Here is a 21,409-nt window from a genome sequence, read left to right as displayed (position 1 = left end):
GTTTAGCTTTATTTCTGGTCTTGATTCTGTTCCACTGATCTATTTCTGTTTTTATGCCAGTATCATATTGTTTTGATTATAGTAGTTTATAGTATTGCTTGAAATAAAGAAGTGAGGTATCTACCACTTGTTTTTTCTCAGGATTGCTTTGATTACTTGGGGTTGTTTGTGGTTCCATATAAATTTTAGGCTTTTTGTTTCACTTGTGTAAAAAATGCTATTGGAATTTTGATAGGGATTGCATTGAGTCCACAGACGGCTTTTGGTAGTACTGACATTTTTTTAATTAAGGTATCATTGATATACAATCTTAGAAAGGTTTCACATGAGCAACATTGTGGTTACAACATTCACCCATATTATCAAGTCCCCCCCACACCCCCCTTCTGCTAATGCAGTCACTGTCCATTAGCATAGTAAGATGCTATAGAGTCACTAGTTGTCTTCTCCGTGCTAGGTAGTACTGACATTTTAGTGAAAATATTCTTCTGATCCATGAACATGGGATACCTTTCTACTTATTTGTGTCTTCAATTTCTTTTGTCAGTGTCTTGTAGTTTTCAGAAGTAGAAATTGTTCACCTCTTTGTTTCGGTTTATTCCTAAGTATAATATTGTTTTGATGCTATTGTAAATGGATCATTTTATTTCTCTTTTAGATATTTTATTGTTTATAAGAAGTGGTACTGATCATTGTATGTTAATTTTGTATTCTGCAACTTTACTGAATTCATTGATTAGATCTAACTGGTTTTACGTGGAGTCTTAGGATTTTCTACACATAAAATCATATCTGTAGAGACAATTTTACCTCTTCTAATTCTAATGCCTTTTATTTCTTTTTCTTTCCTGATTGCTCAGGCAAGGGCTTCCAGTACTATGTTGAATAGGAGTAGTAAGAGTGGGCATTCTTGTCTTGTTCCTGATCTTAGAGGAAAAGCTTTCAACCTCTCACCATGGAGTGTTATGTTAGCTGTGGGCTTATCATATATGACCTTTATTATTTTGAGGTATGTTCCTTCTTTACTTGTTCAATATGAACATATATTGAATTTTTTAAAATGCTTTTCCTGCATCAATTGACATGATCATGATTTTTTTCTTTCATTCTGTTAATGTGATGTATCACACTGGTTGATTTGCAAATGTTGAACCATCCTTGCATCCAAGGTATAAATCCCACTTGATCATGGTGAATGTGTTGTTCAGTTTGATTTGCTAGCACTTTGAAAATTTTTGCATCTACATTCTCAGGAATATTAGTCTATACTATTCTTGTCTTGAATCATTTTCTGGCCTTGGTATCAGCGTAATGCTGATATCACAAAATGAATTTGGGAGTGTTCTCTCCTCTTTGATATTTTTTTTTGAAATTTTGAGGAGGATTATTCTTTAAATGTTGGTAATTCACCTACAAAGACATCTGATCCTAGACTTTTCTTCACTAGGAGATTTTTTATTCAATCTCCTTACTAGAAATTGGTCTATTCAGACTTTCTGTTGCTTCTTGGTTCAGTCTTTGTAGTTTGCAAGTTTTTAAGACTTTTTCCATTTCTTCTAGGTTGTCCAATTTGTTGGTGTTTGCATCTAAAGTTTGTCAATTTTGTTTGTGTTTTTAAGAACCAATTCTGAGTTTTGTTAATCTTTTTTATTGTTTTCCTGTTTTCTGTTTCATTCATTTCTGCTCAGATCTTTATTGTTTCCTTCATTCTGCTAACTTTGGGCTCAGTTTGTTCTTTTTCTAGTTCCATAAGATGTAGAATTAGGTTGTATGTTTAGAATCTTTCTTCTTAATGTAGGTGTTTATTGCTATTGAACTTTCCTCTTAGAACTGCTTTTGTTGCATCCAGTAAGTTTTGGTATGATCTGTCAAACTTTTAAATATCCCCTCTAATTTCTTCTTTGATCCACTGGTTGCTCAGGAGAGTGTTGTTTATATTTCTAAGTATTCATGAATTTTCCAGTTTTTCTATTCTTGATTTCTAGTTTCATACCATTGTTGTCAGAGAAGATACTCAGTATGATTTCAACCTTCTTGAATTTTCTAAAATTTATTTTGTGGCCTAACTTATGATCTACCCTAGAAAGTGATCCATGTACACTTGAGAAGTATGTATATTCTGCTGTTGTTAGAATGTTCTGTGTATGTCTGTTGGGTCCATTTGTTCTATAGTATTCAAATCTTGTTTCCTTACTGATACTATGGGTGATCTGTCCATTGTTTAGAATGGGGTATTAAAGTCCCCAAATATTACTGTATTGCTGTTCATTTCTCCTGTTAGTTTTTACTTTATGTATTTAGGTGCTTCAATGTTTTACACATATTTACAATTTTTCTGTCTTCTTGATCTGTTGGCCCCTTTACATTATGACTTTGTTTACCATTTTAAAAATCTATTTTTTCTGAAGTACAGCTACCCATTTTTTTTTTCTTTTTTGGTTACTGTTTTCTTAAAATATACATAGACTGAGAGTAAAGGGATGGAAAAATAAGTCTTTAAAGCTAATGTGAGACTCTTATAGGCAGCATATCATTGGATCTTGTTTATGAATCCATTCAGCCATTCTGTGTCTTTTTATTGGAGAATTTAATCTGTTTACATTTAAAGTAATTATTGATATATAATTGCCAAGTATTATTGCCCTTTAGTTCATTGTTTTCTGATTGTTTTATAGACCCATTTTTCCTTACCCTGATGCCTTTTTAGTTTTTTATTGTCTTACAGTATCACAGTGTTATCTGACTTCTTTATCCTATTCCTTTGTGTACTTACTACAGGTTTTTCCCTTGTGTCTACCATGAGGTTTACTTAAAATATCTAATTAGTTTAAAATAGGATATAATTTTAATTCAGTAGAATTCCTAAGCTTTACAATTTTAGTTCTCCTATCCCTCACATTTAGGTTGTTGATGTTAACAATTTACATATTTTTCATAATGTGTAACATTTTAGTTATGGTTATTTTAACTACATTTGTTTACCTTTTAAACTAGAATTGTAAATGGATTACAGAATCTGTGACTATATTTTTACCATCATCAGTGAGTTTTACACTGCTTCTAATGTTTTTATGATATTGATTAGTGTCTTTTTATTATTTTCACTGGAAGAACTCCCTTTAGCATTTCTTGTAGCACACATCTAGTGGTGATGAATGTTCAGGAAAGTTTTTATCCCTCCATTTCTCAAGGACTTTTTCTGGATATAATATTCTTAGTTGATAGTTTTCTTTCAATAATTTGAGTACATTATACCATTTTCTCCTGGCCTGAAATGTTTCCACTGAGAAATCTGCCTTTTGTCACATGAGGCATTGGTTCTCTTGTATATAACTTCTCTCTCCTTTTGCTGCTTTAAAATTTTTTTCTTTGCATTGACATTGACATTAATACATTATAAGATGTCTTAGCATTGCCCTATTCAGGTTCAACCTATTTGGAGTCCTGTGGGTCTCTTGGGTCTGGGTATCTGTTTTTTTGCCAGGTTTGGGAATCCATTATTGTTTTTAATATACTTTGTCCCTTTCTCTTTTCCTTCAGAATCCTCAAAATGCAAATCCTGTTTTGTTTCTCCTCTGACTAGATAATTTCAAATGCCCTATCTGCAGGTCACTGATTCTTTCTTCTGCAAGGTTGAGTCTGCATTTGAATCTTTGTATTGAATCCTTCAATTACTATATTTTTTAGCTCTAGGATTTGTTTTTTGATGGTTTCTATTCTTTGTTGAACTTCTCATTTTGTTCATTCATTAGTTTTCTAATTTGTTTGGTTGTCTCTGTGTTCTTGTAGTTCACGAACCTTCTTTCACAGGACTATTCTGTCTTTGACAGATCAGAGATACCCATTTCTTTAAGTCAGTTATTGATGCTTCATTAATTTGGTGGTGTCATATTCACCTGATTTTTCATGATCTTTGATTCCTTACATTGGTATCTTCACATCTGGGTAAGTGGCCTCCTCTTCCAGATTTTGCAGGTTTAGTTTGGCAGAGAAAGTTCTTCATTAGTTGGCTCAGTTTTGGTTTCTGGATGTCTCCTGGTAATGTCCTCAGGCTGGTGGGGACTACTGTTTGTTAGGGTCTATTTTTGGGTGAGGCAACTGTTGGAGCTCTGAAGTCCTTGGTTGGGGGAATATGCTGCTGGCTTGGTCCCTAGCCCAACTGAGGCTATAGGATGGGCTCCACAGTTGCCTGGATTCTCTGGTCAGTCCTACTAGATAGTCAAGGCTGGGTACCATACTCAGTGTCCCTGCCCTAGTTGGGCAGGCCCAACACCTAGGACCTGCATGGCTCATTGTTTGGGTACCTGAATCATGAAAGAATGTGCACTGGATATCCTGGTGAGGTGAGGGTACTAGTTTTGCTCTCTGTTCAAATGCCTCTGTAAGCAGGGCTTCTGGATGGACTATGCAGCTTTCTCTGTGCTCTGGTTGGACAGGCTGAAGCCTGTATTCACCAATAAGTAGGACCATGAATTAGTTTCCCTACCCAGACACAGTGGGAGGAGCAGCTCTGCACAGCCTCCTGCTCTGGCTCTTCATTTGTGATCTTCACTCAAGCTGACCCCATGCCCCAATTTCCCTGTCTGAACAGGGCCATTCACTTTGCTCTGGGGGCAGTCAGCTCTGTCCTCCTACCTCTCAGCTGGAACACTGTTAAGTAATGCAGCTTGCAGGTGTTCTTGCCAGCCTTTTCTGTCAGATGGGGCAGAGGCCCACTTCTTGCAGTGGCTGTGGCTATAACTCAGCCCTCCTGCCTGAGTGGGACTGGAGGTCCCAGTTCAGGCAACTCTTGAATTTTCCCAAACAGGCTTTCCAGTTGGGAGGGGCCAGTAGCCATGATCCACAACAGGTGGGGCTATGGCTCAGTTCTTCTGCCTAGGCATGGGCAAACAGGCTCTAGGGCCAGAAAAACTCATCCAAGTACCTGAATCAAGCACATCTGCATCCCATGGAGTTCTCTAGTTAGAATGAGCCACTGTTCTGGCTTCACAGCTGAACAAAGCTGCTGGTTTGGACACCTGCTTGGGCTCTGCCATTAGAAGCTTGGTCTGTTGGGCACTGGCTCTTAGAAGCCCCTCCTATTTTCTGTATCACAGTCAGATTCCCAGTGGTTGAGACGTGAAGATTTCCCTGCAATCCTTGTAAGGGCCCCCATGAGGGGACCCACAGTGCTCGGTGGGAGCTGATATCACCCCTGGAGTCTCCTTTCCAACTGGAGGAACTGTAGGCTCAGGGGCGTGCTCTCAACATGGTGCGGGTATCAGCCTGGGGGAGGGGCAATGGTCAGCATAGAGTTGCTTCTCTTACCCTTCCAAGGCAGTCTGTCTTGGTGTCTGAGTTGTAGGGAGTTGCGTCAGCCCCATTCCTGTGTTCTGGAGTTCTCACAGTGGTGTCTTGTCCATGGATAGTTCCTAGTTGTTCTTATGCGAGGCAGCAAAGTCAGGAATAGCCAATGTTGTGTCACCTTGGTGACCTCACTTCCTGCACATCTTGGAGAGAGAAATCCTGAAATAAATTCATTAAAAGCTGGTTTATAGTTTCCTAATACATCTGGTTACCAATCTGGTATTATATTACATCCTATGGAACACTTCTGAGAAGCCAAGATCAAAATTCGGAGAGCTGGCCTTAGGCCTATAAGTAGGTAACTATAGATTTCTATCTGTAACATGAAGGGCTGAGAAATACTTCTTCCCAAATAAACTTTAATAATATTCATATTCTTTAACCAAGCAATTTTTCTTCAGACATCTACGTATAGCAAATGAACTGAGGGGAAAAAGGCTTTATATGTAAAGGTGTCTTATAGCATTTGCTTTGCAATTGTAAAAAAAAATTGTAAATATTTTCCAACAGGCAACTAATATTGTATTAACTGCCTAGAGAATTTGGCAGCCATTATAAATACCAACAAGAGTTCAACATTTAAAATGTTAAATGAGAGGAGAAAGATGGAAGTTTGTGTATACAGTATTACTGAAATTACATAAAACTAGAAACCAAAAAATTGTGCCTAGAATGTAGAAACCAGTACATAAAAATAATAAAGTGATTATCATTTGATAGCAAATTCTGTAATTTTGCTGTAACGCTTTTTTGGATGACAGTGTTGACTTCTAAAAGACACAACTCAAAATTATAAGTGATTTATTATAATTTTATTCTTGAAGACATGCCCATAGCTAGGCATTTGCAGACCATAATTAAACTTTGTAAATACTGCCAAACATTTGAGGTTTTATTGTTGGTTGTTTCAGGTTTAGCGTGTTGACCTTAGAGCTTATGGTACATGGTCTGTAATGACTTTGTTAAAAGTCAGGATTCCACAGAACAATTTCATGGATTCCTTGAATTCCACTTTTTTTTTTTTTGAGGGTTTGTGTCCATCTAGAGATCTTGGTGGAAACAGAAAACCTGAAATTCAAACTTAAGAAAAAAAATGTCTCTTTACAGGTGTTCCACTGCCCAAAGAAGATGATATTTCTGCCTCTTTGATCTCCAGCTCACCAGTGAAGGAAGTCAGGAATTATGAAAATCCCCCAGGTGAAGAGGAAGATAAAATAAAAGAAGAGCCCCTGACCATCTCTGAACTGGCATATAGCCCAACTGCCAGCCTGCTCCCTACCCCAGTGGATGATGAGATCGACATGCTCTTTGACTGTCCATCTAGGGTGGAGTTCGAAAGAGAAGACACAGATTCGTTTGAGGAACTGGAGGCAGATGAAAATGCCTTCTTAATGGCCGAAGAAGAGGAGCTGAAGGAGGCTCACCAAGCTTTGTCGTGGAGCTACGACATTCTGAGTGGCCATATTCGGGTGAACCCACTGGTCAAGAGTTTTTCCAGGCTCCTTGTGGTGGGCCTGGGGCTGCTGCTCTTTGTATTCCCCCTGCTCCTCCTCCTTTTGGAGTCAGGTATTGATCTCTCCTTCTTATGTGAAATCCGCCAGACGCCAGAATTTGAGCAATTTCACTATGAATACTACTGTCCTCTCAAGGAGTGGGTGGCTGGCAAAGTAAACCTCATTCTTTACATGCTGGGCTGTTCATAAAATTCCTATCTCATAAGACTAAGGGCTATATTCAATACAGGTGGTTTTTTTTTTTTTTTTTCAGCAAATGCCTGGTTCTGAATGGTCATGGGGCTATCGACAGGCATTCCTTACACATTACTGATTAGCTTTCCATAATTCACTGCAACTAAGTAAGTTTTAATCAGATACAGTTATTTTGGTTACAGGTCAGGAAGATGGCCTTTAACCAAAAATGTTTATTTTTTATTATAGTACAGACATACTCTTTATTATAATACTTTGAGCTGAATTAGATTTCTTTTTTAATAGCACCATTACAAGCTATAAGGTTCAGAATCAGAATTTTAGTAAAAATTCAAGAGAACACTTTTGAATATAATCCTTAGTGAAAACAATGTCCTCTAACCAATGCCTATACAACTAAATTTATGCTGGGCTTTTGTTTTTGTTTTTTTAAAAATATTTTTATGTGTTCAAAATATTTTGGTAAATTTTTAGCAAAAAAGCCTCCTGGAGTTATTTAAGTGTACAGATTGTAAGACTAATGCACAAAGGGTATGTCAGGAATTTTTTAATATTTTGGCACTGGTTTGTTTTTAAAAATATTTTTGGCTGAACAGTCGCATAATTTGTTGTTATCTGCATATAAGACAGAAAACAGGTAGAAAGATACTATAGTAATAAGCTCCTAAAACAGATGATGGAATTGGATGTAGAAATGGAGAGCATCAAATGGACACAGCGTGGTCCATTTTTCAAAGTATTTGGACAAGACTTTAAGTTACTTTCATTTGAGCTCTGTCCATATATTTTGGCTGGGGAAGCAGAATGTTTTTAAAGGAAAGTGAAACTTTACAGGAAAAAAGTTAAAGATGATTAAGTTAATTTTGTACATTAACAAGAGTGGAAACACATGGAAACTGGACAGATGGCAAGTAGTAAAGCAAGGGTTCTGGTGGGCAAGTGAGGGCAGGTGAATGACCTATTTTATGAAGGTGATGGTGATGGAATGAATGTGTTGGATGTAGGAACAGTGTGCTTGCTGTCCGAGTTGACATGGGTATGTTTTAAGAGGATCTAATAAAAGTTGAGAAACTTCAAAAGAAGTGTGTGTATGAGAGAGAAAGTGCACAGGAGAATGGATTTGGGGTGTCTCTAAGATCTTAACTCATTTGGGGCTCCCATTAGAGAAGCAGAGGGGGCTCAGTAATTGAAACACCATTCCAGCTGGGAGAAGGAGGGAAATGACTCCCTAATCAGACAGCAGGGGGGACAGTGCTCTAGAATCTTCCTTCATACCAGTGAATCCATAACAGAAAGGCTCTGGTGCCTTGTCACGCAGAGTACTTCTCCATACTGTGGTGTGAGAAGGAAAAAGAGCACGGAGATTTCTCCACAGACTGAGAACATCCTACTGCCTTCATTTACAAAGAGGTGGGGCTGCCTGTACTCTCCCCATAACAATCATTGGCCATTCCAGTCCTACTCATTTATGGAGCTCCAAGTGCTTTATTAGACATCTAATTTTAAAGATAAGTTTTAAGAGTCAACTCGTGAAGCTTGAGTTGACCACACTGTAATATCCATTTGCTATTAGAGTTCTTTCTCATGTGCTTTCAGGGATTTATTTTGCTTTTTAATAAACAATGTTTACTACCTGAAATTTGATACCAATATAGAAATATATTTTCTACAGTTTTTTTTTTTTTTGAAGTTTGCAAGTGGCCAGCTTTGAGATTCAACTTTTTTCTTCTTTTTTATGACTTCTTGGTCATACTTCTGACATAAGGGTGCTCCAGTATAGTCTGTACAAAAATTAATCCACCTTCTAAACATGCTTCATATCATTTTCTTTGAAGTTCTAACCATATCAAATCATCTAGCCCTTAAGGTAACATTTTTTTAAATTATGGAAATAATATACTGCTACTGTAAAACCTGAAAAATACTGAAAGGATATCACACATAGTCCAACTATGCAGATTTATATTAAGAACTAATGTATTAACATTTCCAGCTAACATCTCTTTTCTCTTAGGCAAAAACATCAAGTTGAATAGAAATGTTTTTAAGTGAAGGAGTTGACAGGATAGAGTCTGCTGAATTTAAACAAGAGCCACCAAAAGTAAAACTGGGATCCTGAAATGCCATTTTATTGGAATAGAATCAGAACCTTTTAGAAATATCCACTTAAGTTTGTTAGAAGACAGTCACCAGAGGCCCGAGTCAAATGAGGAAAAGACTGCTTCCAAAGATGGAGAGTATATAATACAGAGATACAGAGTCCAAAGCAAGTGTGTGAGTATATGTATGTTCCATATTAGTGGTATATATGTGTATTTATATACATACAACTGATATGCCCTTTACACATAGTTGTATTTCTTTTTCCCCAAATTGAAGAATTTGGGACATGTTATTCCTTTTCCTTCTCAGATAATCATGGTGGACAATACCCACAGTCTCAAAGCTTTCAATTTCCCATGAAAACAACTGTGTACACTTGTTGTTATATATATATATACACCCACATATGGCAGATACATATACACACACAGTCTTGTCTTTAGTGACAGTACAAGTTGGATCATGAAAAAAATGTAGGTAAAGTATGGTGTATTTCTGTCTATGCTTGGAACATATGTTGTAAAATGTTATGTATTTGGATTATATTTTGTGGTTTGTCTAATATTGATAAGACAACTCTGGGAAGAATTCAAAATGAGTTGATTTCATTGAAATACTACAGATATGAGGCCATGTTACCTGTGATTGGAGCCTTATCTTTGTATAGTGAAATCTGCATTTCTATGTCAACATCCAAATTGTTTTATATGTTAATATGGTGGCAGGAATCCCTAATAAAAATACTCTGGGGAAATATGTTTCTGCAATCATTAAGTTTTATTCAAAGTAAAGCTACATAAATAGCTTGTTGGGAACTATAGGAAGGTACCATATAAGACCTTGAATGGTGATAGTATGAAAAGAAAAATCACAGGTAAGGGATGGGATTAACCCTTTGTAGAAGTCACCCAGGCTAAAACCAGGACTATTGAATGTACCCAACCATAAAAGACAGCTATGGCTAATTAATGACATTAATATACCTAGAGAAATAGAAAAGCATAGACAAATATGGAAGAGGGGTATTCTAGATGACAGGTAGGAGGAAGGAGTTCAGAGAGCTAGAGAAGTATGTCATTGTTCCTGGCCGTTCAGTGTCAGAGCTCCGTCAGACTCCACTCTGTAGCACTTGTTCATTGGCCTTGGAAGAATCTTACTGTTCTACTCCTACCTTCCCCTCCATACAGCATAGCCTAAAAGGCCCTCTGCTTTGGCTTGTCTCAAAAACTAACACCTCCACACTGCCAGTTAAATCAGAATGTGTTCTCAGACTGAAGCAAAGAGGGCTCTTTGTAATAGGAACACCACACATGCCAAATAGTACACCAGCTATGATGGCCTCTTGAGTTTTTAGTTTTATTGAGTTATAACTGACATATGTTAGTCTTAGGTATACCACATAATGCCGTGATATATGCATATATTGTGAAATGATCACCATAAATTTAGTCACCATCCATTGCCTCACATAGTTCTAATTGTTTTGTGTGGTAAGAACCTGACTTCCTCTCACAGCAACTTTCAAATATACAGTATGGTATTATTATTAACTTTAGTAATCATGCTGTATATTACATCCCCAGAATTATTTATATTATAACAAAATTTATACCTTCTAACCACCTTCATCCATTTCACCCTCCCAAGGAGTGGGAGGTGGGGGAAGTCTGTCAAGTTCTTACTAAGCAGTCCCTGGGGATCCAGGCTTTATAGCACAGGCAAGAAAAGAAATTCAGTGGTTAGTGGTCAGGCATGAGCTTACCTATGGACCCATAGCCCCAGCTCTGGCAGCTCTAGGCAGCACCTTTGGGTGAGTGTCTGCAGACTTGAAGGCTCCCACAAAACAGCCGTTGGCCACTTATCCTGAGCAGTCCAGGCACCTGACCCGTGCTTGCTCTTGGGAGAAACCTTTTTCCTGATCCTACATTCCTTGCTCAGCCAAAGGATTAGGGGAAACATCTCCTAACCACACTCCAGCTTGGAAGGAAAGTACCAGGGAGAAGGGTCCACCTCTGGGGTGACCTCGGGATGGCTGTGGCTGAGGAAATTGAGACAATCTGGGCCATCTTTTCCTACGGGGTAGAGTGAATGTGCTAAAGGTCCCTGCTTACTTGTCCTCCTGCTTCTCTCTCTCTCTCTTGCTCTTGGACCTGCTTTTGGGCTTCCAGTCTCCATGCAGTAAACAGACCCAGCAGGACCTGCCCATGGTGGGCCCAGCCCAGACTCGGCTCTCCACATTCCAGCCTCAGTCCGTGATGGGGTGGGTAAGTTCGCAAGCCCCACCCTGTGGGCCCAGCTATTATCACTTCAGAGAGGATGAAAGAAGCCTCACGTGGGCCTCAGATCCCAGCTGTGTTCTCCAATCCCTTAATAAAACTGATTTAAATCTTTTTCTGGCCATTCTGTCTATTGTTTATTAGGAATTGGTGGAGGCGGGTAAAGTGGCAGTGAGGGAGCACAAGATTCACCATAAGAATACTTAGTATCTCTGCAACCTCCAATATTGCCAGCAAGCAAGGAGTGGAGAGGGCCAATCCTGGCTGGACCCCAGGCATCAACGGGTATTTAATACTGACATTGGTCCCAACAGGCCTTGAAAATGGGTGAGGGAACTTGGGACTTAACATTAGTAAAGAGGGTTAGCTGGGTCCACACATCCTTATTCTTTACCTATAGCTGATGCTTACCCAAATATCTCTTTAGAAGGGCAACTAAACAATTTCCTGGCTGTAAAGGAAAACTCTCAGTAGGACAAAAAGTATGTTTTCTCAGGGTACCAAGTATTGAGACAAGTCCTGCAAATTACATCAGCTCCTCTGACCAGCCTTGATCACCTCAAATCCCCCCATCCATCAGAGTCATAATAATTGGCTCTTCAGGAGGCTGCCCTGCAAGACAGACAACACACTAGCCAACCCTCATTAGTTTCCACTCTGCTTGGCAGTCCATCTTCACAATAAGTTAAAAACACAGAGTTCTGATTTAAGACCCAATATCCTGTAATTTCCTTGTTGTGCATCAGCTTCCTCCCATCCTGGCTCAGCCTGAGTGTCCTGACATCCTGAGCTGCTGGTTCTGCAAAGCTGCAAACCAGACCTTGAACCATGGTGGCCACATAAAGGTACTGCTTCCCGGTCACTGGCTACTGTATAATTTATCATCCAAACCAGGACTCTTTTGAGAGTGAAAAGCAATGTTTTTAGTGATTATGCCATAGCAACAGACGTTAGCTAGAACTGCTCCAGGCATTTCAGCCATAAGGTTTTGCCAAATCAGCTGGGTGCCCTCTTTCAACAACTCTTCCAGTTTCTTTCTCCAAAATACTGACAAGGTGACATACAGAAGGATAGAGCTCTCCGATTTGCCATCAGGAATCAGATTAAAACTCAACAAAAATAATCATAGTATGTGGTTTGATGTGTAACTATTAATTCCACAGATTATTTTAAATGAGGCTTCTGTCATTGAATATTTAATATCACACACTTAATTTGTTTACCATTTATGATGTTGAATTTCTTGTTTAATATGAGGCAGATAGAGGGTTAGAATGATCTCAGCACTGCTTTTATCTCCAAAGTCCTGAATTTTACTTTTCTAACTGCACATACAGAGCACCAAATATCTGCTTAACTGTGAGCAATAGATTCATGCTAAGTACACTCAAGACAGCTGTGCAAAAGTCAACTTGATCTTTTATAATGAGAAGCGTCAGCTTGTTTGATCCTGGATGCTCCATGCATGCTCTTCCCAGAACACAAGCTACAATGTGAATCAAACATCAATGAGAACAAGGAACCACAGCTGGGAAGCTGCCTCTCAGGGCAGTCTGGCCCCACATACCAGGTGTTCCCACAGACATGCCTATCTAGGAAGCACTGGGGACACATTATATACATTTTACTCCAAATCTCCCATTTTGAAAATTTCCTATGGCAGAGGCAAGCAGCCAAACACCAAAATAATTTCTACTTCATCTTGTACACAGAAGTAGACTATGTTTCCCAGCCCTCATGCACTTGGGTAAGGCCATATTTCTGAGTTCTGGCCAATGAAATTTGAATGGAAGGTGATCTGTACTACTTCCAAGCCCTGGACTAGATGTGAGCCTCCATTTGTCACTGGATGTTACTACCTGCAGTGACCTTGAAGCCACCAATTGAGGATATTAGAGCTATCAGCAACTTGGATCCTTGGATGACTATGTGGAGCACAATAGCTCCCTAATCTCTCCCTAAACTGGATCCATCTTGGACTTTTATTTGAGTGAACAAAATCTTAACTGGGCAGTTTCCAAGTCAGCTGCTGTCACCACACCTCCCACTATTGACTTTAGCTATCTCCCCCAAGGAAGGAGAATACAGCTGAAAGCAGGTGCAGGAGCTGCCCAGCACTGGAGTCTCCAGGCAATTCTACTGGAGAACTGCTATACAGAGGGGAGAAGATGGCCTCCTGTGCTTGAGAGTGACAGACCTGGCTGGGTGAATATCTGCTTTTTTGTGCTAATATAGCTCATCACTCTTGCTTTCAAGGACTCAATTAGAATTGCACATAATTAGAACCTGAGGTGGCTCACCATGATGGGCAGAATACCCCTGGTTGAGAACTACTGGATTCAGGAGTGGTTTTGTGGGTATGTGACCTGTGAATTTGTACAGGGCTCTGCTTTAAAAGGTTTGATTCAATGCTCTGCTCTCACCATCTTAAAATTCTTAATAATTATATCTTTCAACTTGTGTTTATAAGTGAAGTCCAACTGCAAATGAAATGTATAGATCAGTCAGGCAACAGTGGGCACCATGCATACTGTGCAGCTGGCCTGGATACCAGACATGTACACACACACACACAATCTGAGGCCCAGGGATCCCTGGAGGACTGCCTGCACCAGAACCTAAGCCCAGAGTAATGGCAATGGAGAAGGCTGCAGCAGAAACTGGCCCTGGGAGAAAGGTGTTCCTCATAGGGGCAGCCCTGGAAACTGGGGAGGCCAGCTTGCCCATCAGTCCCTGGAGCCCATTGCTAAAATAAAGCATCTGCACAGATATCAACTCTCTGGCCTGAGCACTGGGAAACAACATAGAAAGTAAAAATTTGCCACAACTTAGGAAGTCAACTGTGGTAGTAACATACTACATCATAAAAATATACACATGGACACTGCAATAAACTATATCAGAAAGTTATTAGAATTCTTCAAAGAGTTCAGACTTTGGTTTTGAAAAATCACTGCAACATTGCAAAACAAGTATCTATAGTTTTGGAAATAGAAAAGAAAGATCCTCACATTTCACAGAAAAAAACTTTTCATATAAAAACTTGCATGGACCAATTATTAATAAACAGACAACTGTAAAATTATTTTTTCCTTGTGATTAAATACACAGTATTAGAGTTCATAAATATGCATTTTAAGTTATATATAAATCATGAAACCACTCAGTTTCTTGTACAACCTTCAAAACTTAGAGGAAATGTTAGAGGAAACAAAATGCCACTAATGTAGACAAACATTTAAACTTAAATTGAGACTTCCAAAAAAATTTGATTTGTACGAAGAGTTAAATCTTTAAAAAGATTTTCTGAATGAATCATCAGCTCTAGATATACTAAAATTTATATTTCAAAACAATTTATCAGAAGTTTATCCTAATGTTATAGCCTGTAAAACATTCTTAACAGCACCAGTAACAGCTGCATCATCAGGAAGATCCTTCTCAAAATTGAAAATAACCAAAATTATTTGTGATCTTGCATTTGTCAAGAGTGACTGGTATTTCTTACATCAATTGAAAATGAAGTTGCTAAAATAAGTTTTGATGGCCTAATGAGTTTTCAGAAAAGTGAACCCTAAAAAAAAATCTTAAAATCTTATTGTCAAAATATTTACATACTGATAATGATAACTTTCATATCAATACAAAATTATTACTTTATATTAATACAAAATATTATGCAAAATTATGGAACCAAAATATTATTTTTTGTAATTTTTAACATGTGTTATAAATGTCACTCAACTATTATGTTTTATAATAAAATGTTTTTAAAATAAAATTCTTTACATTTGGAACTTTTAACTGTACTTTTCCCTGTAGTTTGAACAAGGGGCTCTGCATTTTCATTTTGCATTGGGCCCTGCAAATTGTCACTCACCCTGAGTTGGTTAAAAGACCTATATGGAAGCTCCCTGAAAGGCTCGATTCTCAGACTTCTCTTTGACTTTATTCAGAGGTCCCTTTGTGGTCCTAGCTCTCCTACAGCACTTTTCCAAAACAATTAGTGGTAATGGTTTAATAATGCAGCTGCCTGAGGTGGTGATACAAATTGAATCTGAGAAAAACTGAACAAGAAAGAGTGACTAAGATGGTGGAATAGGAATCCCAGACTCTTCTTTTCTCATAGAGCTACAGAGGCCAGTTGCCTCTGTGAGAAATTCAGAAACCAGTTAAAAAGTTCCTGCATCCCAGGTAAGAATGAAGCAAACTGTAATGAAGCTTAATAGGAAAATATGTGGCACTTCCTTGCCAGAGTTCCTCCCTCCATTACAGTGTGTCTGGTAGAAAATGCCCAAATCCTGACAACTCCCTGGGGAGGGAAAATAAAGAGTGGAACATAAATCCAATGTCCTGACTTTTCATGGATTGCCAAATGGACTGGTTACAGTCTTGCTTGAATCCAAGTGCTCTTAGTTTGTGGGCAGTTGAGAACAAAGGCAATCAGTGTGCACTAAAGTACAGTGCCACAGACAGACACTGGGGGACATCCAATACCACAGCTTACCATAGCACCAGAGACTCTGAGTACATGAGAAAAAGACACCAGGGTGAAGTCCTCAGTAGAAACTGGCAAACTTTTTCAATTAAGAAATTACGTACACACATACACAGAAAGGACACATCCCAGAAAGTGCTTGTGAGGTCTCTAGAATATCTAGGAAGGCTGAGTAGAGACAGTCCTCCCTGTATGAAATCAAACTGCAAGGACTGTAAGAAGTGGCAGATTTTACAAATGCTGAAAACCAACAGAAGGTAAAAGGACATACAAAGAAAAAGGGAGACAAGCCCAATCAAAGGACAAATGAAATCTCCAAACACCAATTCTAGAGAAACAGAGATCTATGAATTACAGGACAAATTATTTCAAAATAACCACCATTAGGATGCTCAATGATGAAAAGAGAATACAGAAAAACAACTAAATGAAATCAGGAAAACTATGCATAATAAACAAGAATATCAACAAAGATAAACTATGGATAAGAATCCAAGAATAATTCTGGAACTGAAGAAATAAGTAACCGAATTGAAAAATTTATTGAAGTTTCCAAACAGATGACTTGATCAGGCAAAAGAAAGAACCAGTGAACTCAAAGACAGAACATTCAAAATTACTGAGGCCAGGAGCAAAAGCAAAATAGAATGAAGAAAAATAAAGGTAGGATAAGAAATTTGTGGAACATCATTATGCAGAAAAACATACACATATGGGAGTCTCAGAGGGAGAAGAAAGAAAGGGGCAGAGAGCCTATTTGAAAAAATCATGGATGAAATTTCCCAAATGTGAGGATAAAAGTGAACATACAAATTCAAAAAGCTCAAAGAACTCCAACTAGAAAAAAATCCAAGGTGATCTATACCAATTATACATTATAATTAAACTGTCAAAATCACAAAGAATCATGAAAGCAGCAAGAGGAAAGCAATTCATTAAGTATGAGGGAATTCTCACCAGGCTACCAGCATATCTGCCTGCAGAAAACTTGCAGGTTAGGAGAGAGTGGGATGATATATTCAAAGTGCTGGAAGAAAAAAACTGTCAACCAAGGATACTATATCCAGAAAAACTGGCTTCAAAAACAAAAGAGAAATGAACACTTCCTAGATAATCAAAAGCTGAGGGGGTTCATCACCACTAGCCTGCCCTTTAAGAAATACTGAATGGAACCCATTAAACTGAAGTGAAAGGATGATAAACAGCAACACAAACCATATAAAAACATAAAAATGCCTGATAAAGCTAAGTATATAGCCAAGTATAGAATCCTATAGTATCACAACACAGGTACATAAGTCATTTAAAAATCTAGTGTACAATTTCAAGAAAGTATAAAAAAATATAAATCTATGTTAAGGTATATACAATATAAAAAAGGTAATTTCTATCAACATAAAATGAGTGGGACAGAGGCAAAGGAGTTTTTATGTACGATTGAAGTTGTAATCAGTTTAAAATGGATTATTATAACTTTAAGGTGTTTTATGTACTTTCAGTGGCAACCACAATGAAAATGCCTATAAAATATACACAAAGGCAACTGTAGGATCCAGCACCATATGCCAAGAGATCTGGGAGGAGTGTTGCCCACTTGTCAGGCAATAGGCAGACAGATCTTTGTCCTGATTATGGACCCTGCAGTGGACTGTGAACCAGCTCCAGCCTCTTTAGGCCATGGTTTGGGGGACCCTGGAAAATACTGACTTAATCATTCACACATGAGACACCCTTTATGGAATACAGAATTTCAGAGAAGTTCCAGCATTCTGTTGAATTAAAAGATAATGAGTTTGAATGCACTGGAGTGGGTAAGAAAACAATTTCACTTTACCCACATCATGCCTTTGTCAAGGTAGCACAGTTTAGAGGCAAGGAAGATTTTCCTTGGCTTGTGATTTATCCTGCAGGGGAAAGTGAGATTGTGTAAGCGAGCAGTGGCTTCACCAGCTGTGTGGGACAGTGCCACAGGACTCATTTGTCTTACCCTATCCAGAATATTGAATCATAAGCTACATAACTCAGGAAAAGGAAGAGGTGGGACCACAGCAGATAGAACTATCAGAGCACATTAAAGGGATGCAGATCTCAACCATGTCACAGATTCCATTAAGGAGCCGGCATATGAGCTGCTGGAAACACCTTACCTGTGAATTCCCCCAACTGGCCCATGGGCACTCCAGTGCTCTGTGACCCCACCCACATACCCCAACACTGCAACCAGTGACCTGTATGTGCCTCTAACGGCTATGTGAGTGGGTTTTGGCAGATGACTAGTGAGCATGCTCAGAAAGTCAAATGAATTGCAGGCCAGGAAGAGACCACACACCTGAGCTTTAGCACCACCTTAAGGGGAAAAATAGGCTATCAGCACTTAACCTGGTATAGTACAGGATCCATAGAAGGCATACAAGCCTGCCTCAAGATGCAAGATGGAGAAAGAAGTGCGAAGAAGGTATACCTATAGAAGATCTGAGATAGTCTCATAATCTCTAGCAGGGTGGACAGAAGTTATCTCCTGAAAACATTTACTAATGACTGGAGGACTTAATTCCTAATTCAAAAGCAAAGACAGTAATGCAGACCTTCAAAGAACATGAAATATCAAAGGAACATGACACAACTAAAGGATCACAATAATTTTCTGGTACCTGAACCCAAAGATGTGGAGATTTGGGATTGACCAGATAAAGAATTCTAAATAGCTATTTAAGGAAACTCAGAGAGCTACAAGAAAACATAGAAAGATAATTTAACAAAAGCAGAAAAACAATACATGCACATATGAGAATAACATATAAATCATTAAATATAAATTATGGAGCTGAAAAATATAATGAATCATGGAAAATGTAACAGAAAGCATCAATGATTTGATCAATAAGAAGAAATAATCTATGAGATTTAAAGCAGGAAATTATACAGTCAGAAGAGAAAATGAATGGAGTGAAGAAAGCCTGCATGATCTATAGGGATACCATCAAAAGTACCAATTTTTGAATTTTTGGAATTCCAAAATAGTGGATGGATAAATTTTTTTAAAAAGGAAAATATCCAACTAAAATCTGACTACAAGAGGCTCACTTCAATTTTAAGGAAACCCACAGACACAAAGGGAAGGGAGGGAAAAATTACTCCATGCAAGTGGAAACCAAAAGAGAGCAAAGGAGTCATTATATATATGCCAGACAAAATAGAATTTAAGCCAAAAACAGTAAAAAAAATCATAGAAAGTCATTATATAACAATGGGATCAATTCATCAAGAAGATATAACAGTTGTAAAATTTATATGTGCCCAGCTTCACAGCCCCTGAAATTATTAACAAATACTAACAGATATGAAAGGAGAAATAGAAAACAATACAATAATGTCAGGGAACTTCAATAACCCACTTTCAGCAATGGCATGATCATCCAGACAGAAAAATCAATAAGGGAACACTGGACTTGAGTTATATACATTAAACAAATGGTATTAACAGACAGATAGACAATGTCCTATCCAACAGCAACACAATACATATTCCTCTTAGGTACACATGCAATATTCTCCAGGGTAGATCATAAGATAGGTTACAAACGTGGCTTTGCAAACTTAGGAAGATTGAAATCATGTTAAGTATCTTTTCTGACCACAAGTATATGAAAGTAAAATCAGTAACAAGAGAAAATCTCAAAAATTCACAAATATGTGGAAATTAAAGAATATATTCCTGAAAAACCAAGGAGCCAAAGAAAAACATCAAAAAAATGAAACAAACAAAAATGGAAACAACATACCAACCCTCTGTGGTGCAGAAAAAATTTATAAATAAAATTTAATATATATATATATATAAATATATATATTAAAAAGTTATAAGAAGGAAGTTTACAGCAATAAACACCTACATTCAGAAAAAATAGAGATCTCAAATAAACAGCCTAATTTTACACCTCAGAGAAGTAAAACAACAACAAAAACAAAACCCAAAGTTGGCAAAAATAAATACCAATGATCAGAACAAAGATGAAGGAAATAGAGACCAGAAAACAATAGAAAAGATCAACAAAACCAAAAGCTGAATTTCGGAATAGATAATTGACAAAGCTTTTGCTAGACTAGGGAAAAAAGAAAGAATACACAAATAAATAAAAACAGAAATGAAAGAAGAAACATACAACTGGTGCCATAGAAATATGAAAGATAAGAGACTACTAGGAACAATTATACCCTCCAAAATTGGATAATCTAAAAGAAATGGATACATTCCAACAAATATACAATTTACCAAGACTGAATCATTGAAACAGAAAATCTGAACAATAACAAGTAAGTAGATTTGAGTCAGTAAGCAAACACCTCCCAATATAGAAAAGCCAAGGATCAAATGGTTTCACTGGTGAATTTCATGAAACATTTAAAGAAGAATTAATGCCAATTCTTTCAAAATCATCCAAAGAAAAGGAGGAGCACTCCTAAACTTACTTTATAAGGCCAGTATTATCCTGACACCAAAGCCAGATAATAAGAGAAAAAAAACCTACAGCAAAGTATTCCTGACATGATCAAGTTGGATTTATCTCCAAGATGCAAGGATAGTTCAACTTATGCAAATCAATAAATGTGATACAGGAGGCTAAAAGATGGTGGTGTGATAAGTTAGAGTGAAACTTCCTCCAAAAACCACATATAATATGAAAATACAGCAAATACAATGAATTTTGAAATAGCAAATGAAGACTGCAACAGACTGCCTACAACAGGGGAAAAGACCTCACAGAAAAAGGTAAAGTAGCAAAGCTGTGATCTGGTGCAACCCAAGCCCTCATCCCACCCCAGTTCACTGGCAGAAGGAAGAAAAACAGAGCAGGAAGGGGGTAGAAGCCTAGGCCTGCTGAACACCAAGCCCTGGAGATCTGCTCCAGGAGCATGAAATCACATTACATGATGCTCTGGAAAGCATCAATATAGGCTTACATTAAGAAAGAAGAACACTGCCAGATGAACAGTCTAAACTCACAATTAATGAAACTAGAAAAAGAACACATGAGGCCCAAAGTCACTAGAAGGAAGGACATAAAATCAGAGCAGAAATAAAATTGAAAAGAACAAAACAATAGAAAGTATCATTGAAACCAGGAGCTGGTTCTTCAAGAAACTAAACCAACTAGATAAACACCTAGCCAGGCTATCAAGAAAAAAAGAGACTGTACACATATAAACAGAATCAGAAATGAGAAAGGAAAAATCACTATGGACACCCCAGAAATACAAAGAATTATTAGAGAATACTATGAAAAAGTATATGCTAACAAACTGGATAACCTAGAAGAATTGGAAAACTTGCAAGAAAAATACAACCTTCCAAGGCTGAATGAGGAAGAAACAGACCAATTACCAGCAATGAAATTGAATTGGTAATAAAAAAGCTACCTAAGAACAAAATTCCTGTCCCAGATGGCTTCAATGCTGAATTTTATCAAACATTTAGA

At 37.8% G+C, this 21,409-nt stretch overlaps 1 protein-coding gene across 8 annotated transcripts in view; it reads left to right on the top strand.

Annotated features, from left to right (window-relative positions):
- Positions 1–11,548, top strand: part of FRMD3 (FERM domain containing 3) — a 253,950-nt gene extending 242,402 nt beyond the window's left edge. For 7 of the 8 annotated variants that reach the window (XM_073228703.1, XM_036991340.2, XM_073228705.1 and 4 more), the window contains one exon: positions 6,454–9,914. In XM_073228703.1, the coding sequence (XP_073084804.1) occupies positions 6,454–7,049 (596 nt within the window). In that variant the 3' untranslated portion in view covers positions 7,050–9,914. Of the gene's footprint in view, positions 1–6,453; positions 9,915–11,326 lie in introns of those variants that run through there. The other variant, XM_036991342.2, reaches the window with a different exon arrangement.
- Positions 11,549–21,409: the final 9,861 nt, after the last annotated feature.

This window comes from Manis javanica, chromosome 2 (genome assembly GCF_040802235.1).
Source record: "Manis javanica isolate MJ-LG chromosome 2, MJ_LKY, whole genome shotgun sequence".
Classification (NCBI taxonomy): domain Eukaryota; kingdom Metazoa; phylum Chordata; class Mammalia; order Pholidota; family Manidae; genus Manis; species Manis javanica.
This window is presented reverse-complemented; position numbering and strand designations above follow the sequence as displayed.